General features: G+C 45.0%; 1 protein-coding gene and 1 long non-coding RNA gene across 13 annotated transcripts in view; one reads left to right on the top strand and one right to left on the bottom strand.

Annotated features, from left to right (window-relative positions):
* Positions 1-15687, top strand: part of RIPK2 (receptor interacting serine/threonine kinase 2) — a 32128-nt gene extending 16441 nt beyond the window's left edge. The window contains exons 7-12 of one of the 3 annotated variants that reach the window (XM_033126891.1): positions 4352-4437; positions 6088-6177; positions 7290-7389; positions 8922-9077; positions 9589-9969; positions 12793-15687. In XM_033126891.1, coding sequence (XP_032982782.1) covers positions 4352-4437; positions 6088-6177; positions 7290-7389; positions 8922-9077; positions 9589-9935 — 779 coding nt within the window. In that variant the 3' untranslated portion in view covers positions 9936-9969; positions 12793-15687. Of the gene's footprint in view, positions 1-4351; positions 4438-6087; positions 6178-7289; positions 7390-8921; positions 9078-9588; positions 10259-12792 lie in introns of those variants that run through there. The other 2 variants (XM_033126890.1, XM_033126892.1) reach the window with 2 other exon arrangements.
* Positions 1-27473, bottom strand: part of LOC117034137 (uncharacterized) — a 91658-nt gene that overhangs the window by 35611 nt on the left and 28574 nt on the right. For all 10 annotated transcript variants that reach the window (XR_004425023.1, XR_004425021.1, XR_004425022.1 and 7 more), the window contains one exon: positions 276-358. This is a non-coding gene — a long non-coding RNA (uncharacterized LOC117034137). The remainder of the gene's footprint in view (positions 1-275; positions 359-27473) is intronic.

Raw genomic sequence — 27473 nt, 5'->3', positions numbered from 1 at the left:
AAAGTGGCTTTTTAAGATTCTCTTCACTCTTGTAACTCATAGCGTTTATATTAGGTTGGTACAAAAGTTGTAACTCATAGCGTTTATATTAGGTTGGTACAAAAGTAACTGCGGTTCAAAAGGTTAAAATTGCAAAAACTGCAATTACTTTTGCACCAACCTAATAAAAGGGTAGCAGCTTCTAAAGCAGAACTGAGACTTTCTACCAGAAAAGGGAAATCTGATGGGGTAGTAATTCCTCTCATCCATGTAACAGATGTTTACTGAACCCCTACCTGTGCTGTGTGCTGAGGTGACCACTGCAAACAGTTGTGACCGGGACCATCTAGGCTGCTAACGTCCTGGGCTCACGTCCTCGCTGAGTAGGCAGAGATAAAACAGACACATAAACAACTTAGAAACTGGAAGTCCTGTGAGGAAACAAGCAAGGTGACGAGCGGAGGGAGGGGGCAGGAAAGCCCTTTACTTGGGAGCAAGTGTGCGAAGTGAGGAGGCCACCATCCTCCAGGAAGAGGAAAGCAGCAAGGAGAAGCCCCGAGGCTGGAAGGGACAGTCCGGTGTAGCCTGGGGAGGGCCGAGACAGCTGTGGCTGGGACCCAGTGAGCCACGGCAGTGATGTGCGTGGGGGGTGGGGGGACTGGACTGCTGGCCTCAGAAGGCCAGGCCTGTCCCCGGCACAGAGGCAGCTGTGGGCTATGCAGGGGAGTGGCCTGGCCTGCTGTGGGCCTGGGAGGCGGTACGCTTGTGCTGTGTGGGGCGGAAGCAGAGACCAGCCAGTGGTCGCCTGCAGTTTTCTAATGAAGGTGGTGATCCTGGAGATAGAAGCATTAGACAGAATGAAGAGTCATTTCAGAGGTAGAATGAATCAGCAATCATACGCAGGAGAAAGTCGTCATGACTTTGGGTTAGGCAGAGTTCCAGGGTATCGAAAGCAAGACCCATAAAACAACTGATCATTGGTCTTCACAAAAATTGGAAGTTTTGTATTTCAAAACATCTGTTAAGAAAAATAAAAAGACAAGCCACAGACTGGGAATCTTCATTCCAACTAAACAATGAAATACATTTCCCTTTAAACTTGCATCCAGTGCTCATCAGCACTAGATTAAAAAGGTCAAAGTTGCTAAACTAGTGGGTTCACGTTTTCTCTCTTATGTCCCAGAGCCAAGTGGGAGGGCATATATCTCCTTTGTCGCCAGTGCCACTTCCAAACAGTAATTTTCTCCATTTCCTAACAATCTGAGCTCCCCTGGAGACCAAACCACTCTGTCTGCGCGTCCTGGTTTGTCTGTGGGCTTCTGGCTCCCTGCCTCCTCCTGCATGACCAGGGCTGTAGAATGCTGGGAGCCCCACGTGGCTGCAGCTCTGAGTGCGCCCGGCTCCCTCCCGGCGCTTTGTCTGCTCTGGTCGCCAGGCGCCATCCACCTCGCCCCCTGGGTGCTGCAGCTGCAGTCAGGGCTGTGAGCCCGTGCGATGAGGATTGGAAGGCGTCTCCTTGCTTCTCCTCGCACATCGCTGTCCTTTGTTGCCTCAGATCCGCTGACTTGAAAACCATCCTTGCATATGTGTTATCTGGCTTTTTTGGTTGTTTCAGGCAGGAGGGTAAATCGGTCTCTGGTCCATCTGGACCAGAAGTGGAGTCACTGGTTTCTCTTTAAATGAATGGCTAGTACTGGGCACCAAACGCTGCTTAGCAATCCTGTTATGCTCTCAAATAGAGCTGTATTCCATTCTGCTAGACCAGCTGTGCTTAAGGTTACGCCTGGAGGCTTGGTCCCTGAGACTCAGATAAGGGGTCCACAGAATGAAAACTTTTCAAAATAATAAATAGGAAGAGACTATATTCCCTTCTTACTCATCCTCTCAAGAGTACGTAGTAGATTTTCTAGAGGCTAAATGAAGCGTGATGTAATCATTGCTCTAATAGGTAATGCAGCGTGTTCCCAGATACTCTTACAATCTTCCGTTTTAATTTCTAACATAGTAAATATCAAATGTGACCCACATACACAAAAGCTCTTTGGGGTCCTCAGCAACTTGGAAGAGTCCTGAGACCTCAAAGCTTGAGACGTGCTGTCTGAGACACAGTCCTGTCATGCATGTCTCCAAAGTGAAGGTGACATTCCATTCCGGTCCCCAGGATGGAAAGTGTGGGGGGAACACTGCCCGCCTCTGCCTGCCCGTCACCCCTCCTCAACCGTGGCTCACTGGCCCTTTGGGAGAAGCGCTGAGCGTGCTGACCTGGACCCTCCCCAGTCCTCCTCTTTCAGAAGTCAGGCAGGCAGTGCACACTCCTTGCCCCCCACGCGCAAGCAGGTGAGGCCTGTGGCTGAGTGAGTGAAGCTGCCAGCTGCAGGGTGACACCTGGCCAGGCCCACTGGCTCCAGAGCGAAAGGAACGTTCTCCAGCCAGCTTTTCAGTAATAGAGACATCTTGGTCAACATCCATCTTTATTCTGTGCCTTTTCTTACTAGGTTCTGAACTTAGGAAGGGAAGATGGGTGATGTGTATTGTACCTTATCCTCCCTTCTTAAAGCTCCTACCCCCTGATCCATCTTTCCTCTGAGCTGCTCATCTGCGGTCACACTACATGGGGAAAACACAGACCACAAGAGGGGCTCCCTCCTGGTCCCGCCGCCAGATCTGCATACTTAGTGGCACTCGTCGGGGTGAGGGTGTGGGTAGAGGTGGAAATGTCCACACACAGAGGAAAATGGAGACCTTGTCGCTGTGCTCTGGAGACCGTCCCCTTTCCATCGCCAGCACCATTCTTTCCACTCCCTCCAGTCTTTTGCATTATCTCCTGTCTTTACATAATTTGATATAAAATCTTGCCCCTCAGCATCCTTCAGCTACCACCTCTTTTCTCTGCTCCCATTTAGAGCTAAGCACCTTGTAGGACTCGTCCACACTTGTCTTGTTAATATGCTCTGTCAGTCTTCTGTTTGCATCTCCCCACTAAAACCACATTTGTTGGGGTTACCGGTGAAAATCCAGCCTGCTTGGCTTCCTGGCAGACGAAACGTGACTGACCGGTCCCTCCTTGCAACCTTCCCTCTGTGGCCTCCCAAGCCCAGGAGACTACACCGTGTCTGACTCCCCGTTTCTCCTCCTCCGCTGTTTCTTCCTGTGTGAACATCTCAGAGCTCTGACGTGGGCCCTCAACTCCTTGCTGTCTGCACTTTCTCCCCAGGTGGATTCATGTGCCTTGTGTGTCAGTGAGTTCATTTGTCGTTGTTGTAAGAGCAGTAACTGTGGCTGTTTCTACTTGCTGGCTGTTAAGAACGATGCCGCAGTGACTATTCAGATGCAGGTCTCCGTGTGAGTGAGCAGAGATGTCATTTGCCCTGCACGGTAAATTTCTCTTTCATTTTTAAAAACCCGCCAAACTGTTCTCCCAAGTGGCTACATCCTGTTGCATTTCCACCAGCAGTGAGGAGATTTTCAGTTTCTTGGCATCACTGTCAATTCTTGCTATTGTCTGTCTTTTTAATTATGTGTGGTGTGATATCTCATTGTCCTTTAATTTGCACTTCCTAATGATTAATGTTAAACATTTTTTCATGTGCTTTTTATCCATTTGTGTATCTCTTCTGCTGAAGTTCAATCTTTTGCCCATTTTCAAATTGGGTTATTTGTCTTATTATTAAGTTTGTCAGAGTTATAGTCGAGATATAAGTCCTTTAGTAGACACGATAAGCAAAATTGTTCTCTCAGTCTGTGGCTTCTCTTTTCATTTTTCTGAATAGCGTCTTTTGAAGTGCAAAAGTTGTCAATTTCTTCAAGTTCAATGACCAATTATTTTATGGATCCTGTTGTTGATGTCGTATCTAAGAGTTCTTTGCCTCACCCAAGGTCAGGAAGATGTTTTCCTGTATTTCCACAGAAGTGCATGACCCATTTCAGGTGAATTCTATGTATGGGTGAGGGTAGGAGTCTAAACTGACGTGTTTCCACGTGGATGCACACCAGTCCTAGCACCATTTGTTGAAATGACTACCTTTCCCCGTAGCATTGCCTTACTACGTGTCCCCCTGGCTCTTGTACAGACAACTGTCAGAAACATTGTCAAAAGCCGCTGACCATAATTGTTAGGGTTTGTTTGTAACCTCAATTCTGTTTCTGCTTCATTGTGTATGTCTATCATTCTTCCCCCATTCTTTACCCCTTTCCCCTTTGGTGACCATCAGCATGTATCTTGACGCCTGTAATAAAGGCAGTTAAGACAGCTGAATGTCATCAGTGTGGGGACAATTTCACTTAGGGCCTTGTCAGTTAAATATTAGCATTTTTGTTATTCAAGTTAATGATAGAAGCATTCTGAACTCAAATTGTTTTTGTCTTTCTTTAGAATGTTTAATAGAACTTGAGCCAGTTCTGAGAACATTTGAAGAGATAACTTTTCTTGAAGCTGTTATGCAACTAAAGAAAACAAAGGTAAATCGCTAAATGATGCGCTTGGAATGGGACTTGAAACAATTACGTATCAGTCGTGGAGATTCTTAGTGTAGTTTCTAGTTTTTACCTGTGCACTTTTCAGGACTGTGGGCTATAGTACTAGGTGGGAGACTTTACCAGAGACTGTGAATCCTATCTGTCCTCGGAACAGTTGCTCCATTTCATTCAAATGGCCACCTCCAAATTTCAAAGACATTTCCAGAACTCTCGTATATAAATTTAAATTTAGTATGTGTGATGAATGCCAGTGGGTACAATGAATGCCCTAAATCAACTAGGGGGCTTGTTTTTGTCTACATTTATTTCCTTCAAGTTTAATATACAGAGTATATTAATTACTCTTTAATATACAGAGTAATAGATGTATGGTTTCTTGCTCTTCTCTCTATCCAGTGTTCTTGGGCTTTCCTGAGACTTAGGTAAGCTGTAGAATTTTTATTAATAGTTAAAGCCAAATTGTGTCTTTTTAAACTGCTTGTGTTCTTGTGGTCCCACTCACTTGAGGTTGCACAGCCCTAAGGAGCAGCTGACAGGTTAGTTACCAAGAGCACTTGTCTTGTTTGTCCCCCTGGCTCTTGTACAGACAACTGAAGGGACTTCTTAACATTCTCAAAGGCTGTGTTAAAGCGGTTCCAGTCCTTCAGGGACAAAGCTATTCAGAGCTGGCTGGGTTTCACTGGATGGCACTGCCTTGGAAATGGGACAGTAAAATTGCTGGTTATTAGCCAGACTCTTTGGTTGTCAGCCGACATACTGTGCAGGTCACGTGTGACAGTGACACTGCTGCTGGCCACCTTCAGTTTGCTGGGTAGGTTGACATAACCTTTGGTTTAGAAGGAATTTGCATAAAGGAAACAACTACCGTAACCAAACTAAAAATTGATGGTGGCAATACCAGTGCCTGAGTTTTTTAAGGAACTAAAGAGGAACTGTGTTCATTCTTTTGACAACTTTTCATGGACTCTCCCACTGCTGAGTAGGTACAATCTTTTCCAGAATATATAGCCAATTTCTCCACTTCTTAGGAGATACAAACTTCTGATAACATTTCTTTTTGAAGTATCTTTTCAGTTCCCTTTCCTCATAACTTTCTCTTCTTCCAAGTAAAGGTGGATAGAAGGGTCTGTTTTCTTGGCTATAAAGTAGAAGAGAACCTTCCAGTTCCTTTTTGTCCCCAAACAACTTAAATACTGAGATTTATATTTAAAACTTAATTTTTAGAAGAAATTGTGGCTTTTTAAATAAAGTATATATTTTCAAATAACTTGAGTATCATTTAATAGTATCATTCAGTGCTTTTAAGTTGCTGTATTGTTTTCACTTAACAGTTGTAGTTATTTTTTTATTTAAAAAAAAAATCCTTAAATCAATTCTGTGAAACTTGTAGGGCAAGAATATCATCCATTTTACAGGTGGGATAACTGAGGTATAGGGAGGTTAGTTACATAACACCCTACACAGCTAGCTAACAGTAGGGCCAAGAGAAGACTATAGATTTAATAACATTTTTCATAAAGAAATTTCTGAAAGCAAAGATCACCATTTAGGGTGAGTTGTTTTGTTTGAGTCTTTTCCTCTCATTACTTTCCTAATCACTGCGATTAAAGTACATATATGTATTCATTCCAGTTACAGAGTGCTTCGATTACTAGTCACTTCTGTGACAAGAAGGAAACGGAGTTACCTCTGAACATAGCTCTAAGTCATGGTCCACAGGAGGTAAAAAAAAAAAGAATGTTGATAAACTGAAACGTGTGAAGAATATGAAAAGTCATGTAGTCTAACTCCTCCTTTTATAGATGGGAAACTAAAGCCGGGAGGTTCTGGGGTCTGATCCATAGCCCATGGCCACCTCCAACCGAAGACCCAGCTCTCCAGGTCTCAGCTCCCTGTTCAGCCTTCAGTGCACAGCCCTGACTTCCTCTGTGGCGCTGACTTCTCCGTGCCACTGTCTGGTGTGATGATCAGGGTTCCAGGGTGGCATGAGGCACATCATTGACTACAGTTGTGCCACTAGTATGGCTTCCTGTCCAAATGCAAATGTAATAGCTGTACCACCTACCTGCCTTTCTCATCACAATCATTAATACAAGCAACATGCCATTTGTGTGGCTATCTACAAAGAACGATTTTGTTAGTAGCATTCTTTTAGGCTTATTTCATGTTAGTCATTTCTTTTAAGAATGTTAGTGTTCACTGTATAGATTCAGGAAATTCCTTTAAACTGAACCTTAGAGACAGGACTGCGTCTTGAATCACCTTTACACACATTGTCTTCCTGGGTCTCTGAACCCAACATTCCCGTTTTAGTCAGATCCCTCAGATGTCACAGGGAGAGAACCTGAGAGCCAGAGGGAGGACATGCCTCATTGATGCTGAGTCAGTGACGCCATGACATAGCTAGGATGAAGGCCGCCACACTCTCCATCACCTCTCCTGGACCCCCCGCAGGTGGAGGGAGACTGAGGCACAGAGAATAGGTGTTTGCTCAAAATCAGTAGGTAGCCAGAGCTGCAGATTTCTGATTTCTAATTAACCGGACAGAGCCTCAGAGATCATATCGCACATACTGGAAAAATAACGATTTCTCATATATTTCACTATTGCATCATGCCCCCCCCAGTCTGAGTTGATAAAAAAATCAAGTTCATTTTTGTTTATTTGATATGTGTATTTCTTTAGTTTTGTAAGTAGTTTTGATTGTTTAATAAAACTACTTACAATCTGTAGTTTTGTTAATAAGCCCAAAGCAAGAACTATTGAGCAATTAGAGCTGTATTACTTCTAAAACGACTTTTCTTAGGCTAAATCGTTTATCCTGTTTACCTTAGGAATCGTGTGGATCTTCTCAGCTCCATAAACAGAGCGAGAGCGGTTCTCCCGGAACTGCTCAGTCCCTGTCAGCTCCTCAGGACAATGGCTTGTTACCCGGTATGTACATTTTTCAGTCAGTATTACTTGCAAGTTTTCCATTTTCTTTCAAGATGATATTCTTGGCAAACAGCCATGGTTTGTATGGAACATTTGCATTCATCACTCATTTTTACAAAGGGACAGAGTCTACAGATGTGAAAATAGTAGCGGAAGTTCAAATGTATTTAAGTATTAAAGGCATTATGTTAGATCGTATAGAAAGATCTGAAACCTCTGCTAGGAAAGAGGAGAAACATGTGTAAGTAACCACTGGGAGACAGAAACTGAGGGGTTGAAGAGAGACGGACCCAGCTGTAGGCTACAGTGGAAGACAGCATTTCTTACAAAGGGCGCTCACAGCAACGTCGTGAGGGAGATAATTCCTCATCTGACGCATTTTTAAGACCAAGACTTGTGGATCACATAGTTAGTAGCTGGCAAATCCAAGACTCAGAGCCAGGTCCTTTGACCTAAGTATTTTCATGTCACGCCATGTTGTCACCATGAAGAAGTATGGCTGGCCGAAGGCTGGGCTTATAGCTATAAAGGATGGGCCCTGCAGGCAAAGGGACAACCTAGAGGCACAGAAGCAAGAACGCATAGAACAGTAAGTAGTTGGGATTAGCGAGTGAAGAGCATGAATGGGCTCGAGCATCCTGAGTTCCCACCTGAGGAGAAGCTGTTGGAGCTTTCCCCTGGACAGGGAGCAACTACTGAAATTTCCGAGCAAGGTGTGACGTGATTACATGTTTGGCTTTAGGCAGATCATCCTGGCTGGGATATGTAGGCTCTTTGGGATTGAAAAGGAGATGAGGCGGGGAGACCCACTGGGAGACTGCAGTACAGCAGGAGAGGAAGAGGCTGGTCCCAGGGTGAGCGGGGGAGGGGCGGGGCTGTCGTGGAGGACACACGGGTAGGACTGGTCACTGTCCACTTGCAAGAGGGAAGAGAGGAAGGTAAGGTGGCAGAAGTGAAGCCTGGTGACTGGGATAACAGTGGTGCTAGTAACAGACGGCAGTTGGAACAGGTTTTAGAGACAAGATGGATAATTAAGCTTTACATTTTTTTAAATGAGGTGCTTAGCAGCGCATAGAGGGTGATGTCCAGTGGGCTGTTTAAAATGTGGGACTGAGGGGTGCCATGAAGTCCGGAAATGTCTTTATGGACGTGGGGGGAGAGGTGCCAGTTGAGGCTCTGAGGCTGAGTGAGTAGGACAGCCAGAGGAGAGTGCAGAAAGACACACGTTGCGTACAGATTTAGAGGACACGTGTGGAGCGCACAAGGACGACGACGACACAGAAGAGGCCACAGAGGACTCTGTGGAGAAGTACAATCCTATGACTGGCACAGACAGAGGACTGTGAAAAGATTCAGTGTGATCCCTTCTTTGTTCCAAAAAACATTTACTTGGGAATTTGGTTTATGAAGCAGTTTTACTAGCAGTGAAAAAACAGACACTGACTGCTAGCCTCGCTATGACTGGACGTGGGTATTTTAGCTAACGGGGACAGCTAGGAGTACTGTGCCCCAATGGAGATGTCGCTTTACAGGGAAAACCCAGGACCTGCCCACGCTGCACCACTGTCCGGCGAATCACAGCTGGGACAGCGGCGTGTCTGCGGCTCAGAGGACGACACTCTGTGAGCACAGGACGGCCCCGCACTCTTTAGCGGTCATAAATCCACTGTCAGCCGAGGGGCATCCAGGTAAATACCTGCTGTGAGACGCTTTCCCCGTGAGGCCATTCACCTCACAACTCTGAGCTCAGCAGTCTGCCTTTCAGTCAGTTTTGTTTGTCTTCATGTCCTCATCCTGATAAACATACACCTTCCTAAGTCGGAAAGCACGTCCACCCCAGGAGACAAGAGGGTTGACAGGTCATAGGTGGTATTCTGTGACCATCTCTAGGGAGGGGTCCTAAGAGGAGGTGTGACCTAGTAGGTTACTACAGGTAAACCTGTTCTGATTTAACAAATACGCAGGTATCTTTTGTTTTAAAAAGAAACCCTGAAAATGAAGGGGTTTTGCCCCCATGATCTATAGCGTATAAATCGGAGGGGAAGGGCAGAAATAACCCAAATACCTGAATGTTTCCTGAAAATTAACAGTATCCCCCCCAAAAAATACTGGTTTTCCGTGCCAGCATGACTATAGCAAAATCTTCATCTAATTTGACTCCTTGCCGCTTACTGACCCGTCCCCGCTTTTCACTGTCAGCCCTGCTCTGTGCAGAGCGCTCACAGCCTGGCCTGGCCCAGCAGTGGATCCAGACCAGAAGGGAGGACATTGTCACCCAGATGACAGAAGCCTGCCTGAACCAGTCCCTCGACGCCCTTCTGTCCAGGGACCTGATCATGAAGGAGGACTATGAACTCGTCAGCACCAAGCCCACGAGGACCGCCAAAGTCAGACAGTTACTGGACATCACTGACATCCAGGGCGAAGAGTTCGCCAGAGTCATAGTACACAAGCTGAAAGACAACAAGCAGATGGGTCTTCAGCCCTACCCGGAAATGCTGATGCTTTCTCAACCGCTGTCCCTATTTCAAAATAAAAGCCTATAGTGACCCTTTTTCAAGAAGAACAGTTTATTAAAAGGTATTTTGTATTTCTGGTGCCTGATCACTGTTTTTATAAAATCCATGTGAGTATTAGAGGTTTTAATGAAGGTTCTTTTTCAGATAAATATTAGCCTCCCTCCATGACATTACCGCATATTTTTAAATTAATATAGAACAAAGTTTGTGTTTTGCTTCATAGTTCAATTTTTTGTCTCTTAGGTTAATTGAAACTATTTTTTTAAATGTAATAATTATGTGCTGCTTGTACATGGCAATGCCTTTAGGTGTCATACCGTGTTTCCCAGATAATAAGACCTAGCCGGACCATCAGCTCTAATGCGTCTTTTGGAGCAAAATTAATATAAGACCCGGTATTATATTAATATATTATATTATGTTAAGACCCGGTCTTATTTCATATTAAAATAAGACCGGGTCTTATATTAATTTTCGGTCCAAAAGACGCATTAGAGCTGATGGTCCGGCTAGGACTTATTTTCAGGGAAACACGGTACGTCTCTCCTGGAAGCCATTTTCATGTTCACTTTCTTTGTGGATTATTTATTACTTGTCTAAGATGCAGTTTGGCTTTTGATTCGTACCCTGTATACTTAAATCAGAGACAGGACAGCATTCCTACTACCCTGTTACAGCCCAGGTTCACATCCTCTCCAGAGGGTTGGTCATTAAACCCTGTTATCTAGATTACATTTTAAAAATGTTATTGATTGGTTTCATTTTTTAAAAATTGCTTGCAAGATAAAATAGTGCAAAGTACATAAAGAAAAATATTAATCTTTCAATATGTTTCTAACCTCAACCAGCAACCTCGGTAAGCAAAGTAGACAGCGTGGAGTGTATCCTTTTGTCTCCTTCTCCCTGCTCATGTGGGAGAGGGACTTTTCTTAGTCGTACTGTCATTGTAACACTCGTACTGCAGCCGCTTTTTGCACTGAAGAGGATATCGTGTCCACATAGCTACAGACTAACTCATTCTTTTTAACTGCTATATAAAATTATCAGGCCTGCTTTTTTATTTTCTTAACTTGTTCACACCAAGTTTAGCTCAAGAAATACAAATATAGTGTTGAGCTCTTTTTTCTGGTTTTGTCACTAAATGCAAATTTACAAGGAATAAATTTCAGCCCTTTTCTGAAAATGTTTATTAGCCATGTCAGCAAGAGGTGTGATACAGGACAAATGTGAAAGCACAAACTTTCAAGAAGCACCAGACTCACAGAATGAAAAAAAAACAAATGAGTAAGAGTAAAAATGACTAAATGGCGTTGAGGCAATTAAATATTGTATTAAAATTATAAAAATAAGTATTTTAATCTTCATTTTGGAGCTTGACTAACCTAGGGTGCCTCATTACTATGCCTCTGAGAAATATGGAAATAGGGAAAATGGAAACTAAGTGTATGAGTTATCTATTATATACCTATCATTTTTCAAAGTGTCAGGATAAAGATTTAATTTGGGAAATAAACTGAGAAAAAAGCATCTTATCTTTCTCTGTACGTACTCTAAGACATGCATTTGTTTGAGCCCGGAGGGTCTGAAGTCGGCTTCTGTCACTTTGGTGACATGGCTGGCGCATCGGCAGTGACACACTGAACCTGCCTGCATTTTCCTTTTGGGGTCAGAGCGTGGAGCTCGGCTTCCTAGCCGGTCTGTATGCTTATGGTGCCTGCACACCAGAGGCTTTCGCCATCATTTAATGTAAGGGAGGCGCGCTGGGCTCATCCGTCACCACAGCTCTGCAGACTTGTGCACAATGACGACATACTGCCGATATCCAGGAAAGGTGGCTGTGCCGTGAGCCCCACCCCACGGGAGCTGTCACATGTCCCAGCAGCCAACTCTCATTACCACCGCATTTTACAGCAGCAATGTTTAGGGGCAGCTGTGACGCAGTGTGCTGAGTGTCACCAGTGAGAACAGGACGGGAGCTGATGTCCAGCAGATGCTTTCTGTCTCTAAGGAAACGGCTCAGTGGGACGGAGGGGAAAGATGTGCCCTTGCAAGCCCACTTCCCGACGCCGTGCCCGTGCGGCTAGCTGCAGGCGGACCGCTACAGGTCACGCACACAGCGCGAGGGAACAGCTGGGTCGTGTGGCAGGAGTTCTGGTCAGTTCCTTCTTGAGCCTTCTAATTTAAAGGAGAATTTCACAAAAAGAACAGGTTCAGGCTCAGAGCTTCAGGCACAATAGTTAGCAAGAGTTTTATACTTCTTTTAAGTTGTATTTCATTTGAAAATGATCCCTATATTAACAAGTGGTACTAATTTTCTGTTTCTAATAAAGTTTCATTTTATAATATTGAAGTAAGACAATTCAAAGTACTACATTACAATACAGGTATATATGAATGTGACAACCATCATAGAAGTAGTCGGAGAATGACAGATTAGGAGTCCCTCTGGGAAGGGACCTGATCATTGTCACAGCCTTTGCTAACTGGACAGCACTAGGTAATGCTGAGGATGCCACTCTTCGCAGCGTGTTGTTCACGACAGTGCCACCACAAGCGCAGTCCACGGGGCATCCCTGTAGCTTGTCAGAAATGCAAACCATGGCCCCACCCTCCTCGGCCCTTCTCGGTCAGTCTCCGAACCTGTCCTAACCAGCCCTCCAGGCCACAGTGCGTGCTGACGTTCCAGACCCTGTTCTCAGAAACAAGATAAAACTGCATAAACTCATTTCTCTTCAGGTTCACAGACCTGTTTTCCGTAGGGCTGGTTGCCACGCTTGTCTTCAGAATGTACAGTCTCAGAACTTGGGTTTGATTAGAAAAGTTTATCTGTTTTTGCATCCAACTTGAATTCCCACAACAATTTTGGTTGTGTTTTGTATTTTAGAAAGATCACTTAGCGTGATCCTCAGATCAGTAGACTAGGATCTACAGCTCAGCTCTTTAAGGAAGAACTTCAGAGGGACAGACACTTGCCTGATAACAACAGAAGCAGAGCTGATGGGGACGAGAAAAGAAGCAAGACTGACCGCTGGACGTTACACTAAGGAGACTGGGAGTCCAGCGGGCGTGCCAAGCAGTGAGCTGGTTTTCATTTCCCTCTTTTGTCGTTAATCCGCTGCCCACTCTCCACCCCCTCAGTCAAATACTCAATTTTCTAATTCATGAAGGAAAATTATGACCCATCGGGAGAACAGGAGAGTCAGTAAATGCTCACGTTTGGCCCGCCTCACAAGCATCTCCTTAGTTTCGGAAGTTCGCTTCCTCTAAAATCACACCTTGCCTCATTCCCAAACTACCTCCGCGTTTTCGCTCCCTCTCCACTGGATCATTTTTTTTCAATTTCAACGCAGATTTCCTTTAAAAACAGAACTCCTTTGCTTCACTGTCTATCACTTTTCATCCTCTTCCTGGAAAATTATTCTAACCACCTTTATACTCTTGTTACCAATTTTCATCTTAATTATTTAAAATTTGATGCCATACAATTAATGACTCTCTGGTTTGAAAGGAACAATTATGCCCCGGATATGCCTCAAATTTCTCTACAACAGAGATGTTAAACAGACATGTGTCTTATGATCCAAAACTTCCACTGATGGGGAAACTTACTGCCCAGTCAGGTAGTGGCTCGTCCCCGACTGCTCTATCAGATAATCCTTCCTACATGATTTGAAAATCACTCTCCCTACAGTCTGTACCCACTGGTCCCGTTTCAAACCTTGGGATGGTGTATAGAGTAAATCTAATGCCTCCCCCATAGGACAGCCCTTCATGTATTTCGAGGCAACTTTCCTGTTCCTGGTGACTTTTTTCTGCTTCCAAATAATCCCTTCTTCCTTCAGTGGCTATTTAAGAAGCATGATCTATATTCATCTTCAAGTATGGTACCCGTAGCTGGCACGAGGCGCTAATCTAGTTCGGTCTCAGCAGCACCATGGGCATATCTCCTCCCGTATAATTAACATACTGTAGCCACTTATTAGCAGTCACATGTCATTGTTGAATTGATATTTAACTGCCAGCTAAAAATCCTGTCTTACTACGCTGTTTTGCCTTATTTCTCCTTATTCTCAGAGTTGACTGAGTGGGATTTTTAGGCCCATATATAGTGGTCTGCCTTTATCTGTTTTTAATTTTTCTGACTTCATCTCTAGTTCCAGTCATTCAATATAGTTTGATTCCTAAACCTGGAATCTCCCAGCACATCATCCACAAATATGATCCGTTACAGGAGCCGTTACAGGAGCTCGGCTTTTCTGAGTCCAGCGGGGGGACTAAGATTGTGCTGAAGCCCCAGGAAGGAAACAGGAGGTGGGTGCCTCAGCTCAGGGAGGACTGATTCCTAAGGAAACCACCTGACAGTGCTCTTCACGCTGGTAAGAGGCTTCTCTAACCAAAATAGTTTCCCATGGGGAAAACCATATCCCTTTCTTTTGCATTTCCTGTCCCAAACCACAAGCCCTGCTCCCTAAGTCTGTTCCTCTAAGACAGAAATGCCCCCTGGCCACCCCCATGACCTGGGCAGAACCTGCGTCTTGCTCTGGTCTGGCCTGAGCAGACAATCCCACTTCAGCTACTCACATACCTCTCCTGTGCCACTAAGCTGACTCTGCTGATGACATTTTCCAACTAGAAGGGGCAGGGGCAGGCCTGGGTTTTCCCCAGGAGGAGGAAGTGTGACTCTTTTTATCAGTTACCAGTCACAGCAACATAGCTCTTTGATTGTCTGAACAGAAGGAAAAATATCAGGGGTTATACCTTTTCTTTCTGGAATTTCTCATCGCTTTTCTTAAAAACCAAGTGGCATACCTAATGCACATGCTCCGTGAAACCTTTCTTGAACTTTCAAAGACATGGTTCTTTACTGATTTATGAGGTGTTAGGACTCAGAGTGCAGCTTAATGACCAGGTGTTCTGATTGTTCAGAAGGGACACCGAGTGAGTGGAACCTGGATTTATTTTCCCACACTTCATCAGTCAGAAATTAATCTCCGTTCTGTGGACCTTGTGCTCCTATATGAGTTATCATATGAAGACAAAACTGAGCAGCTCATACACTGGGCCCTCCCATAACCCAGAGGGGGAACCTAGGCTTTGCATAGGCTTCAGACCTTAATTCTTCGTTTTCCAATATTTATTTTCTTTATTTATTTTTCTTGGTGTGAACATTTAAGTTCTACTCTCTTAGCAAATGTCAATCTTACAGTACAGTGTTGTCACCATGTTTTACACTGGATCCTAAGACCATCTTCATTTTAAAGCTGAAAGTCTGTACCCTTTACCAGCCTCTCCCTATTTCTGCCACCCCCTAACCTCTGGCCACCACCTTTCTGCTCTGTCTCTATCAATTTGACCTTTTCTTTTTCTTTTCTTTTTTTTTTAAGATTTCACATATGAGTGCATGCAGTATTTGTCTTTCTCTGTCTGACTTATGTTACTTAGCAGCATGCCCTCAAGGTGCATCCAGCTTGTCTCAAGTGGTAAGATGTCCTTTTTATGGCTGAGTAATATTCCATTGTTATATACATACACTTCTTTATCTATTCATCTGTTGCTGAACATTTAGGTTGTTTCACTTATCTGGGCTATTGTGAATAAAATTTTCTCTTAAAATAGAAGAACTATGCCATTTTCTGTACTATTTCTATACTGTTCCTATACTGTTTTGAAAATCCTTTTACTGCTGTGATTTGTTTCTCATTAACAATGAGTTTTCAGTGATTTGTGTGATATGTCTGGTCTGGGTAAAGGAATTTCAGAGCCTCATAAATACAGACTGTTTTCAGGGACTCAGAGAAAACTGAATATTTGCTTCCAGGCAAACTCAGATTTGGCCATAATTATCCTTCACTTCAATGACAGCTATTCAAAAATATTTCCTTAAATATTTGAAATTCAGAAATAAAATATTTAATGCGTTAACAGGGAAGAAACGCAATATTGGTGAATGCATTGTGGTGAACACAGAGCGTCTTAAAGGAAAATGTCCTTTCGGTAGGCATAGCATGCTCTACCACCTGTACCAAAAGCCAGCCTGCCTCTTGAGATTGGAGAAGTCTTTCACTGGAAAAGATAGCAGACACCACCAGTGGGGCAGCAGCAGGAGAAAGAAAAGTAGTGGTGTGGCTGACGTCCTGGGCATAGTCGGCCAGGAAAAGCCACAATGGCCTCAGAGAGCGTCACCCACACTGTTAGGTTTCTGGGCTTCTTGCTGATGTGCCCTTTCCCTGACAAGGCACGGGAATGACATGTACTGTCCATTCGTTCTAGAAGTCGCGAGTGAGCACTGACCATGTGTCAGGGAACAGAGATGCGATGGAAAGATATATTTCACTGCGATTTGTATTCTGGAGGGAGAGTAAGACAGCACACAAACATAAATGTCTATTTTAAAAGCCAACCTGTGGAGTAGGTGAGGCAACAGAGACCAGACGGGACTTCCAGCCATGTTGCCGGCACTGGCACTGCTCCGGGACCCCAGCTAACTGGCCGGCCAGTACTGTGTCCACACCAGCCACACGAGGAGGCTGGCGGGGAAGACTGGTGGCAGGGCTGGGCGTGTCCACAACATGCTAACACTTGGGCTGACCACTCCTTTCCTTTACGCACCTTTTATTTCCACCTTTGGAAACACTCCAGATTAGACATCCCTACATCTGATTCCCACACAACTACACTGTTACATTCTAACTTCCCTTAAATCAAGAAAAAAAAGGAGGAAGAGAGGTATTTTGAGGCCTGACATGGCAGGAGGGTCTGGCCTGATGTGCCTTCGTAAATCTGGCATTGGGCACCGAGGGGAACCGAATCTAGAGAAAGGTTTGCAAAGAGGTATGAATTCTTTTTCTTTTAGGTTTTCATTAGCTAAGTTAGAGTTCACTGAGCTTCTCTATATAAACCACATGGATCATCATCACAGGACAAATTTCGATGTCATCTGTAGTTTGTCAACTTCCTAAGTGGCACTGAGTCCATTCCAAATCTCTGTCCCCTGAGATCACTGCTAAAAATAACCGGTAGCTTCCCAGGGAGTTTTCTTAGCCTCCCGCCCGGCCCCCGCCACCCCCACCCCCGGCATCCGGGGTTAAGGTTCCTGGCCCTGCTCAGGACTAAGGCTTATCAGACGCCAGGTCTGGCTTGGGTAGACCGAACTCGCCCATCCCCCTGCCCGGGGTCAGAGGGCCAAAGCGTGGCTGTGGATGTTCCCGGGGCACAGAAAGGGGTGCTCCGTCTGTGCGCACGCACCGGCTAAACCTTCGCGGGGCCACCCGGGCTTGTTTTCACCACGAACCCCTTTCAGGGACTTCAGACATAAACTGGGGCTCTGTTTGGTCACACCTAAGTACAGCCCACTTAAAATGGACCCCATCTTGCAGGATGTGGGAAGGCACACAGCTGCGGGCGAGGGGCTGCGGAGCAGAGCGCCCCTGTGGAAAGGCACCGGCAGGCCCCCCCCCAACCCCGCACCCCACCTGCTTCAGACCCCTCGGGGTCCAGCTGCCCCACAGCTGCCTGGAAGGAAGAATGGGGGCAACCGGAGTGCTGACCAGCAAACCCATGCAGGGAGACCACGGGGTTCGGGGCCAGGGTGCTGGAAAGTCTCCCGGAAGTGTTTCTAAGTTGGGGTGCTGAAAGGTAAGGATGGGGCAGTTCCGATCATTTGAGTCTACGGTTACTGAAATGGTAATCATCATTTTGCTTATGACAAACGCTGTGAAACTGCTGCTGCTTTACTGTGAGTTCAGTAAACTCATCCAAAGGGACCTCGGGATTCAGCCCCGCTCCCGCCTCCAGCCCCTCCCCACCTCCTATTGCCTGCGGTGACCGAGGTCAGCTGCTGTCCAGGGAGAGACGGGGTCTGGCCCGTTTCCCCACTTTCTCCTGGCGGCCTTGATGAGTGGTTGTGTCAGACCTCAGCTGGCAGCACGTGGCTGGCCCGCCCTCCGCCCACCCTCCCCTCACTCCCACAGGGACGACACACAGGGTTTCCCTGCTACTGCCTTGTCCTGGTGCGGTCTCTGATTTTTCTGGGGTAATGAGAGAGAAGGACCTCAGTATGTGTCCATTGAACTCCCCTTTCCTGCCACGCATGTTTACAGTGGACACACCAGTGCCATGTGTGCAGAGCCTGGAGCTGATGACAGTGAAAACTCATTCTTCAGCCATTGCTCAGGCTCTTTTGTGCGTGCTCAACACGGGCTGGGTCCCCACGTCCACACGGCCCCTGCTCTTCCCCTCAGAAGCTGTCACTGCAGCAAGTCCTCTGTCCCACTCACTTCCACATGTCTCGCGCAGCGCTCATGTGAGGGGGCCCGGGTCTCGCTGAGCCCCAAAGGAGAACAGCATCGTACAGCTTCTTGATCTGCGAGGGACCCGAGGCCCCCCGCCAGACACTGACCAGACAAAGGCAGCATGTGGATCTGAACCAACACGGGGCTTCTTACGTCCTCTGCCCCTGTGATGGGCAGCTGGGGAGCAAGGCTACCTCTGCTCTTCATGAGCTCCTTTCAGGGCTGCAAGAGCTCTGAGTCTGTGACCTGACTTGCAGGACGGGAGCAATGCAGCCTAAGTACCGTGCGGGCCACTCTGCCTGCCCCACCTGTGTACGGGTTACAGTAGCGCCCATTCTGGTTACACCTGCTCTTTCTCGCTTTAGGCATCTCAGCTGGGGGAGGAAGAGGCTGCAGGGATGCTGAGCTCCCCTCTGTGCCCAGAAGGCCTGCAGCTGGCTGTCTTCTACCCACGAAAGGGGACAGTGTGTGGACATTCATTTGGCTGAACCCCTCACTTCCCATCATGGCTGTCCATGTGTTCAAAAACAAAAATAAAAAACAAAGACTTATATCTGTTGACATGCATCTCTGGCCCTTCTTGCCGGGAAGATACGTCTCCACGCACTTGCATCTGAGCTCATACCCCATCACTGCCGACTGAGCAGAACACACACAGACCGCTTTGAGCAACTACTAAAGAGGTTATTGGCTTTTTCCTAATGTACAGGACCAAGGTTCCCATCTTATCCAGCTTTTCATATATGAAGATTTATTTCTATGTATAGTTGCAAAGATGAAAATACACTTTCTGATTGAAAAATAGCTGCTCCTGGCAAACACTGTAAATGGAGGACTGCGCTACCTTTTCTACTGATGTTGCCTGTCTTTGGAAAACACCGGAGATCTTTAAGAATGTGCACCTCATAGTTATAACCGCCTTTCAGTATTGGCTATGTCCCTTGCCTGGTGGCAGGGAACAGGCAAGACTCAGTTCTGTCCTCAAAGAACCTGTGCCTCAGAACAAAAGCAGGTTTCATTTGGAGGTAGTCAGAAGACGACTGTTAGTGCAAAGGAAGAATGACCTGGGGTGGGGCTACCACAGCGTGAAGGGGTGCAGAGCTGGCCTGGGAAGGTCCTCCCTCTCTGCACGTGGCTTCAAAGTTGGGTAAAAGTGATGCAGCAAGTGCCAATTGAGTGGAACAGAATGCGTGCACAGCAACCAACAGAGCCCCCAGAGATTAAGTGAGAAAAGGAAGGTGGCCTTGCACTGTACAGAGGGGGAGACATCACGTAACCACAATGACAGAACGGCACGGCCAGCACAGCAGCAGTGGCACAAGGCCCAAAGGGGGCACGGCCCTGGGCTCAGCAGGCTGGGAGGGCTGACAGCGCAAAGGTGCTCTAGTGGGTTTTCATGAACAGGAATTTTCTGTGTGGTCAGGGAAATGGGGAAAAGGGACAGTGAGGAAGGGGAGAGGAAATAGGAGGACGGGTAAAGACGGGTAACTTGTACTGAGGTGTAGACGCCAGATGTCACCACGAGACGGGGTGGAGACTGACTTCGGACAAGTAAAGCACATTTCACTCTCCTATTTAACAAACTATAATACAAATTCCTTAGTCTGCCCACAGGCCCTGACAGTTTCTACAAGCTCGTCTCCTGTCCCTCTGGTCTCCGGCCTGTCTGTCTGTCTTCCAGCGTGGACCTCTCGCCTCCTGGACTGCTCAGTCCCCAGCTTTCGGGTCTCAGCTCCAGTGCTCAGAAGTCTTTCTTAGCACTGTGACACAGAAGCCTTCTGGCCCCAACCCACTGCCTGAGACGCCTCTGTCCCATCTCCCTGTCTGATGATCTCATAGTACTGATTAAACCTAAAAGTTTGTTTGCTTTGTACGATCCGCTCCTCCAACAATACAATAGGCTCCATGGAAAAAGAGGCCCTATCTGTCTCTGAGACACTGCTCTGTCTCCAGCAGCCAGAAGACCTGACAATCCTCTGCTGGAAACTGAGTGAATAACTGTCATGAGAGGACGCCGAGGAATGTTCATGGTCAGGAGAAATGAGATGAGTTTAAAGGGTTTTGCAGAGAGAAAACTTAACAGCTGAGTTGAAGAAGCTATAATAGTCCATGAGGAAGTGCATTACAAAAGGCTCTTAAGAAAGCACCTTAAGGAGTAAGCATGACTGTGAATATATTCACGGTGACTATTTTCATTGTGCAATCCTGGAAAGGTCAGACCAATGAGCTCAAAAAGTCCATCTGCAAAGCACTAAGCACATGCTGTGCTCTGGGAGGGCAGGGCAGTGTCCATGTCGAGGGGAGTAACTGCCTGTATGTGTAAAAGGCAAGGGCTTCCCTCTTTCACTTCCCTGCAAAGCACATGCATGCTGCATCTCTGAAAGCTTGAGCAACGTGTCCGGCTCAAAATGGGCACTTAACCAGTGTCACTCTCCTTTTCCTTTGTGCAGGGGTGTGGGTTAGTCACTAAACACTGCAAGGAGTGAAAGAAAAAGGGCGGGAGAGAACTGCTCAGGGGTTACTGAGCTTTGGTGTCAGGCCTTGTTTTGAATTCTGGCTGCACCATTTAGCAACTCTCTGTCTTTGGGAAAATTACTTAAACTCTGATTCTCAGTTTCCTCATGTGCAAAGTAGGGGTAACACCACTTTGGCCACAGATGGTGGTTCAAAGTCCTGAGCTGTTGCATGCAAAGTACTTCACACAGTGCCAAGCACATAATACACACTCAGTCATAAAAATAAAGCTTTTCACATTTCTTTAAAAGGCCATATTCACTAATTATTAGAGAAATGCAAATCAAAACTACAATGAGCCACTATCAAAAAAAGAAAATAGGAAGTACTGGCAAAGATGTAGAAAAATCGAACCCGCGCACACTGCTAGCGGGATTGTAAAATGGTGCAGCCGCTATGGAAAACACTATGGAGTCCTCAAAAGACTAAAACGAGAGCTGCCACACGATCCAGCGATCCCACTTCTGGGTGTTTATCCAAAAGAATTTAAAGCAGGATCTCAAAAAGATATTCCCACATCCTTGGTCATCAGCTTTATTCCCAGTAGCCAAGAAGTGAAAACAGCCAAACATCCATTGATCTATGAATATATAAAGAGAATGTGGTACATACATACAAAAGAATATTCAGTTTTAGAAAAGGAAATTCTATCACACGCTACAGCATGTGGACACTGTGCTGAGTTAAATAAGCCAGTCACAAAAGGAACAAATATCGTATGTTTCCCCTTATATGAGATAACAAGAGTAGTCAAAGTCATGGAAATAGAAAGTAGAACGTAGTTGCCAGGGACCGGGGGGCAGGTGAAATGGGGAGCTGTTTGACATGTACAGGGTTTCGGGTTTGCAAGAAGGAAAGGTTCTAAAGATCCATTCCACAACAGAGTGAATACGGTTAGCATTCCTATACACTTCCAATGGTTAAGAGGGTACATTTTATGTGTTCAGAAATTAAAAAACAAAACTGTAACTGAGCACACTAAAAACAGTGTGCCCGCAAGAGAGTCTGCAGATACATCCAATGCCAGCACAGAGAAAGGGAGGAGAAAGGCGAAGGAAGGAGAGAACGCTGGCAGCTACTCAAGTCTATCTGGGAGTTCTTCAGGTCCGGGGGGGAGGAAAGGATGTGTAACAGGAAAGGCTGGTCAGAGCACCCCTCCTCCTCAGTTTTGGGGCTACTAAAAAGAGGGAACAGGGAACCACCCATCACTGATCAGCAAGTGGCTGTGAACCTATCTGTACCAATGCTTTGCCTCAGAACTGGAAATGACGTGTTGAGAAGAAGAAAACAAAACCGAAAAGGAGGGAAGGAAGAAGGCCCAGGAAAAAAAGCGTACAGTCTAGAGGCAAGATGATGAGTCGAAATCCTCTTTCCACTACTTGCTTATCCTCCCTGGGAATGACTTCCTTCTTCCGTAAAAATGGGGGTGGTCATGCTTTTCTACCAGGGGTGTTGTGAGAGTTGAACCCCCAACATACTGTGTGTGGAACCTTCTTTTTACCCCATCCCATGAAACACAATGCACGTTGTGATTTTTACAAATAAGCAAGCTCTAGCTCATAACCGCAACAGGGAAAAACAATAAATAATTTCAACATGCCTATTCACAGGGCTAATTATTTATTATTCTGATGTCTCGTTAGTCTTGTTCACAGATGTCAATATGAACTCAGTCCATCACAGTGTGCAGTAATTCTTATATTTGAAGTGAAAATGTGACAACTTACTCCTGTGCCTTGTAAGTAATAAATAAGAGGTTCTTACTACAAACAAGGAAATAGTTTTACGGGCAAATGATTGTCTTGAACTGTGGCTCAAGAATGTGATTCTATTCACTGTTCTCCCTTTCTCTGAAGATAATCTTAAATATTTACAAAAGTTAATAACCAGATTCTTTCTACTTCCAAAGAGAAAGGAAGAAATTCCACCATGTAAGACGGGGGATGGAAGAACTTTTACACAATTGAGTTAATATCCTAGATTTTTTTTCCCCAAAGGGGAATAATGGAATCTTTTCTTTGGGATTTTTAATAAAAGGCTTTCCATATCCTAAGTATGATGGTAAGAAGGTCCATTGGAATGTCTCTTGGAGACATAGTTCACAATATTATATTTAGAGTAAACATTTCCCCAAATTTTGTTTCATTCATGTGATCTGCCATGTTTTGATTTTCTATGCATGTTGCAGCTTCAATAACAAAATACATTAAGTTGCTGTGCTGCTATTGTCTAAGGGATTAGGATGAACAAGAAAAAACAGAAGAAAAATCTAAATAGAACTTAATGGATATTGACGAGGTATGATAAAAAAAATACAGTGAATGTTTACATAAAAATTTATTACAGTAAAAGACACATTGCCATTAATCCCCCTCAAAGTACTCCCCCTCGCTTTGAACACTCTTGCGCAATCATTCTTGCCACTTTCTGAAGCAGTTCTGGAAATCCTCTTTTGTGAGTGTCTTTAATTGTGCTGTCGTGGCTGCCTCGATGTCCTGAATCATTTTGACTTTGGGGAAGAGCCAGAAGTCACACAGTGCCAGACCCGGTGAATAAGATGAATGAGGACACACCGTAATGTTTTTATTTGACAGAAATTGCCTTATACTAGAAGCGATGTGTGACATGGAGCATTGTCAAGATGGAGGATGAAGTAAATCCTCACAAAAGAGGACTTCCAGAACTGCTTCAGAGAGCAGCAAGAACGATGAGATAAGTGTGTTCGAAACAAGGGTGAGTATGTTGAAGGGGATTAATGGCAATGTGTGTTTTACCACAATGAATTTTTAAAAATTTAAACATTCACCTTAATTTTTGATCACACCTCATATAATCATGCCATTTTCTAAAATGGCTTGGACTTGTCTATAGACTACCTTCCTTATGGTTTCTTCTTTTATATTGTGATAATCCTTTCTCTGCTGGAGTTGGTTTACTTTACTGCTGGAATTGTAAAAAAAAAAAAATATGTGATTAAATATTTTGGGTCTATATCCGCTTTTATTTTTATATGAAAGTTCACTCAATATCTACAATGTGGCAGGAGGAAGCACACGTCCTCTCAAGGGCATGCGCTTAATCTTAAGGAGCTCGTTACAGAAAGCTAGAAGTACTAGTGTTACAATCGTGATAGTAAACACGGGCAGGAAAGTACAGCTCTACCCCAGCACTTACTGTGTTTCCCCGAAAATAAGACCAGGTCTTATAATAATTTTTGTTCCATTAGGGCTTTTTCAGGGGATGTCTAATTTTTTCATGTACAACAATCTACATTTATTCAATTACAGTCATGTCGTCTTCTTATAGAACATCGTCATAACGTACTAAATGCGTCCGTCTGGCTGAGATCTTAACTGGGGCTTATTTTCGGGGTAGGTCTTATTTTCGGGGAAACACGATACTACTGTCAGGAGCTCCTGGTGAACCACCACCAGCTCCTTTTGCAGTGTTTCCTTAATTCTAACAGTGATGACATTGTTCCTCTGGCTTCCACTTCGCTCATCTACTCTTGAGTCCTATCAGTGTAACCCTTTCCACTTAGAGATCTCTTTGAACTTGCTCTAAAACATACCCTGCTTCTGTGCAGACAGTAAGACAGGAGTTTGCATGTATGTAGGGGCAAAAGGTTAAGATAAGGAAATAAAAGGCTTTCAGGAAAATAGAAATTTCTAGAAAAATCCTCAGAGCAGTTTTAGAACAACGGTAAACAATCTTTGTGCATCATCCAAGCTGAATGTTAGCTGTCACACAGCAAATCCTTGAAGATGAGGAACTTGCACCTATATGGAACTAAACAACACACATTTTGTCATGCTTCCTTGTTTCTCTATATAAATGTAGAGTGAGTCATGGAGACGGTTCTTCAGTTTGGTTGCATGCATCACGGTGCAGAGAAGTCAGCACCAGAACTGGAGTCTGGATTCTAGACCTGGCTGTCCAGGGACATGACCTTGGGCACTTTCCTTTAATTCACAGGCTTTACTTCCTCTCTGAAGTTGCCTAAAATGTCTACCACTACAGAGCAGGAAATATTACATTTAACAAGACTTTACAGTCCAAACTCCTCATCTGGAAGGAAAAGAAAGCCCACTCCTGCTCTGCGCTCTCCTCAGAAGCTGTCCGTCTGGGTTGCCTTCCCAGGCCAGGAAGGCACAGGAAGCCCCACTGAGGTGTGGAGACAAACAGATACCGTTGACGGAGGTTGAGTGTATCAACGGAAGGAGAAATGTAATGGCTTGACCTGCGGTTCTTCTGCTTGGCTTTTCCCAAGGCCACGGACGGCTGAGAGAACTGAGGACACGCTGTTAGGGACAGAAAGACAACTGCCCAATAGTGTCACCAGGAGGCGAGGAGAAAGACATTGCCCTGACACTTTTCAATAAAGTGTAGGAGTGAGGATTATACCTGAGATTGCACAGGCTGAAGAGGTTAAATATGGAAGCATGGAAAACACATTGTATCTGTATTCAAGCAGTATGTTCATGTAGTTGAAAAGTTAAAAGGCACAGATAAGCACCAAAATGAGTGCTGTTAACATCCTGCTCCATATCATTCCCCAGTTTTTATGTACAAACCTACGCATAAACATACACCTTTTAAAACAGGCTTATTCAAAAGTGCCACCCGTTGGGGCTGGCCCAGTGGCTCAGGCGGTTGGAGCTCCATGCTCCTAACTCCGAAGGCTGCCGGTTCGATTCCCACATGGGCCAGTGGGCTCTCGACCACAAGGTTGCCGGTTCAACTCCTCGAGTCCTGCAAGGGATGATGGGCACCGCACCCTGCAACTAAGACTGAACACGGCACCTTGAGCTGAGCTGCCTCCCGGATGGCTCGGTTGGAGCACATCCTCTCAACCACAAAGTTGCCGGTTCGGCCTCCGCAAGGGATGGTGGGCTGCGCCCCCTGCAACTAGCAACGGCAACTGGACCTGGAGCTGAGCTGTGCCCTCCACAACTAAGATTGAAAGGACAACAACTTGACTTGGAAAAAAGTCCTGGAAGTACACACGGTTCCCCAATAAAGTCCTGTTCCCTTTTCCCAATAAAAAAAAAATCTTTAAAAGAAAAAAAAGTGCCATCCGTTTTTAGGTTAGGAGAAAATGTTATTATGTTGATGGGTTTGTTTGCTTTTGAAGATGGGAGCCTGTGTCATTCAAATGTGTGCTTCTGGCGTTGTGAAAAGCATCAGATTCTACCACCTGTGGTTGTGCCTGCTAGACAAGTCCTAAATTATGGGGTTTTTAAAATCAAGGTTATAGAATTTCTTGTAGATCATTGTGAAAGGGTTAAGAAATCAGGACAACTGTTACCCTAATTTCCATTTAAAATCTACTGATCCCATGGTAGCGGGACCATTAAGTTGTTAGCAGCAAAACTGCATTTAAAACAAAATTTTAAACTATCTGCGGCCTTTCTGTATTTAATCCTGGTTAGAGATAAAGCTTCCTAATGCTGTTTTCTTCATCACATCAACCAGCTGTGCAACAGACCTGTATCTGCAGCAGTGTGGGGACCCTATAAAGTTATGTAATTGGAAAAGCAGTGTTTCGTTCCGAAGAACACAAAGGTTGCTTGTGAGGCTGACCTAACTGAAAGGACGCGTACGTGATCCGGGAAATAAAAAGGGCTGTGTCTTACTCAGCACAGTGTCCTCTTCTGAGTGAGGACCCACCAGACTCCTTTAATCCTCCCAGACCTTCCCCTTTTGCCCAGTACTCCTTCTCCTTTATTCTCCCCCCTACCATTTTCCTCAGCACTTGTCACCTTCTAACAGGTCATATCATTTACGTGCTTCTTATGTTTCCTGTCTATCTCTCCGTGCCACGGCGACAGCGGCAGGAAAGCAGACTCTGAGTTCTGTTCACGGGCAGGTCCCGTCCATAACGAACATTCGAAAACATGTGCTGGATGAATGGAAATGGGAAAGGAAAGGGCTCAACACCAGGGATAAATCCAGATTTTGTAACACCTAACGCATATAAAATTTGGGAGGGCTCTCTTTAAGAAAAAGAATTCCAATCAGCTTATTTCCGCCAATTTTACAGAAGCATGTGACTTCTGTAGCCTGGCCCAGGGTGTGTGGCACTAACGGCTAAGTTTCATCAGTTTCATGGTAATAAAGGCTTTAGTTTTGAGGATTACTTTTTGTTTCAAATAAGTATTTGTTGATATCAAAGGATACTAACAATATCACTACATGAAAGAAACAAGTTACAAATGGGATCTATAACATGCCATGTGGTAGGAAGCGAACGGAAGGATAACGAAGACTGTGTCCGGGTGATGGGATTAAAGGTGTTATATCTTCCATTTCCTTGTCTGTATTTGCCAAACTAAATAAATAAATACAGATAGCTGTCGTCATAAGAAAAAACTGTAGTTTTTAGTGATTTAAAAAAACACATTCAATACAAGGAAATGTTCTAATTGTTTTTCAAGTATTGGTATAGGGTTCCCTAAATTATTTATACTATTTTCGCTTATCCTGATGAAAAAAATAACATTTTTTAAAGAACTTGTCAAAGTTTGGAAACAGACTGTAGCTCCAACCACTGCCCCCCACCCCCATCTCCGCTCCCACGTCCCACCCCCACACTCACTATAAAAAGTTAATCAGACTAGCTAAGTGGCCGTGAAAGGTAAACAATAAAACCCATTTCAAATGACTAAAAACAGCTACAACATATCCAGACAGCAGATCTGCCGGACCTGGCCCCCGTTTGTCCACAAGACGGACAGACAAGACATGGGAGAAACAACAG

Source organism: Rhinolophus ferrumequinum, chromosome 14 (assembly GCF_004115265.2).
Source record: "Rhinolophus ferrumequinum isolate MPI-CBG mRhiFer1 chromosome 14, mRhiFer1_v1.p, whole genome shotgun sequence".
Classification (NCBI taxonomy): Eukaryota; Metazoa; Chordata; class Mammalia; order Chiroptera; family Rhinolophidae; genus Rhinolophus; species Rhinolophus ferrumequinum.
Note: the sequence above shows the minus strand (reverse complement) of the source record. Positions and strands in the feature narration are given on the sequence as shown.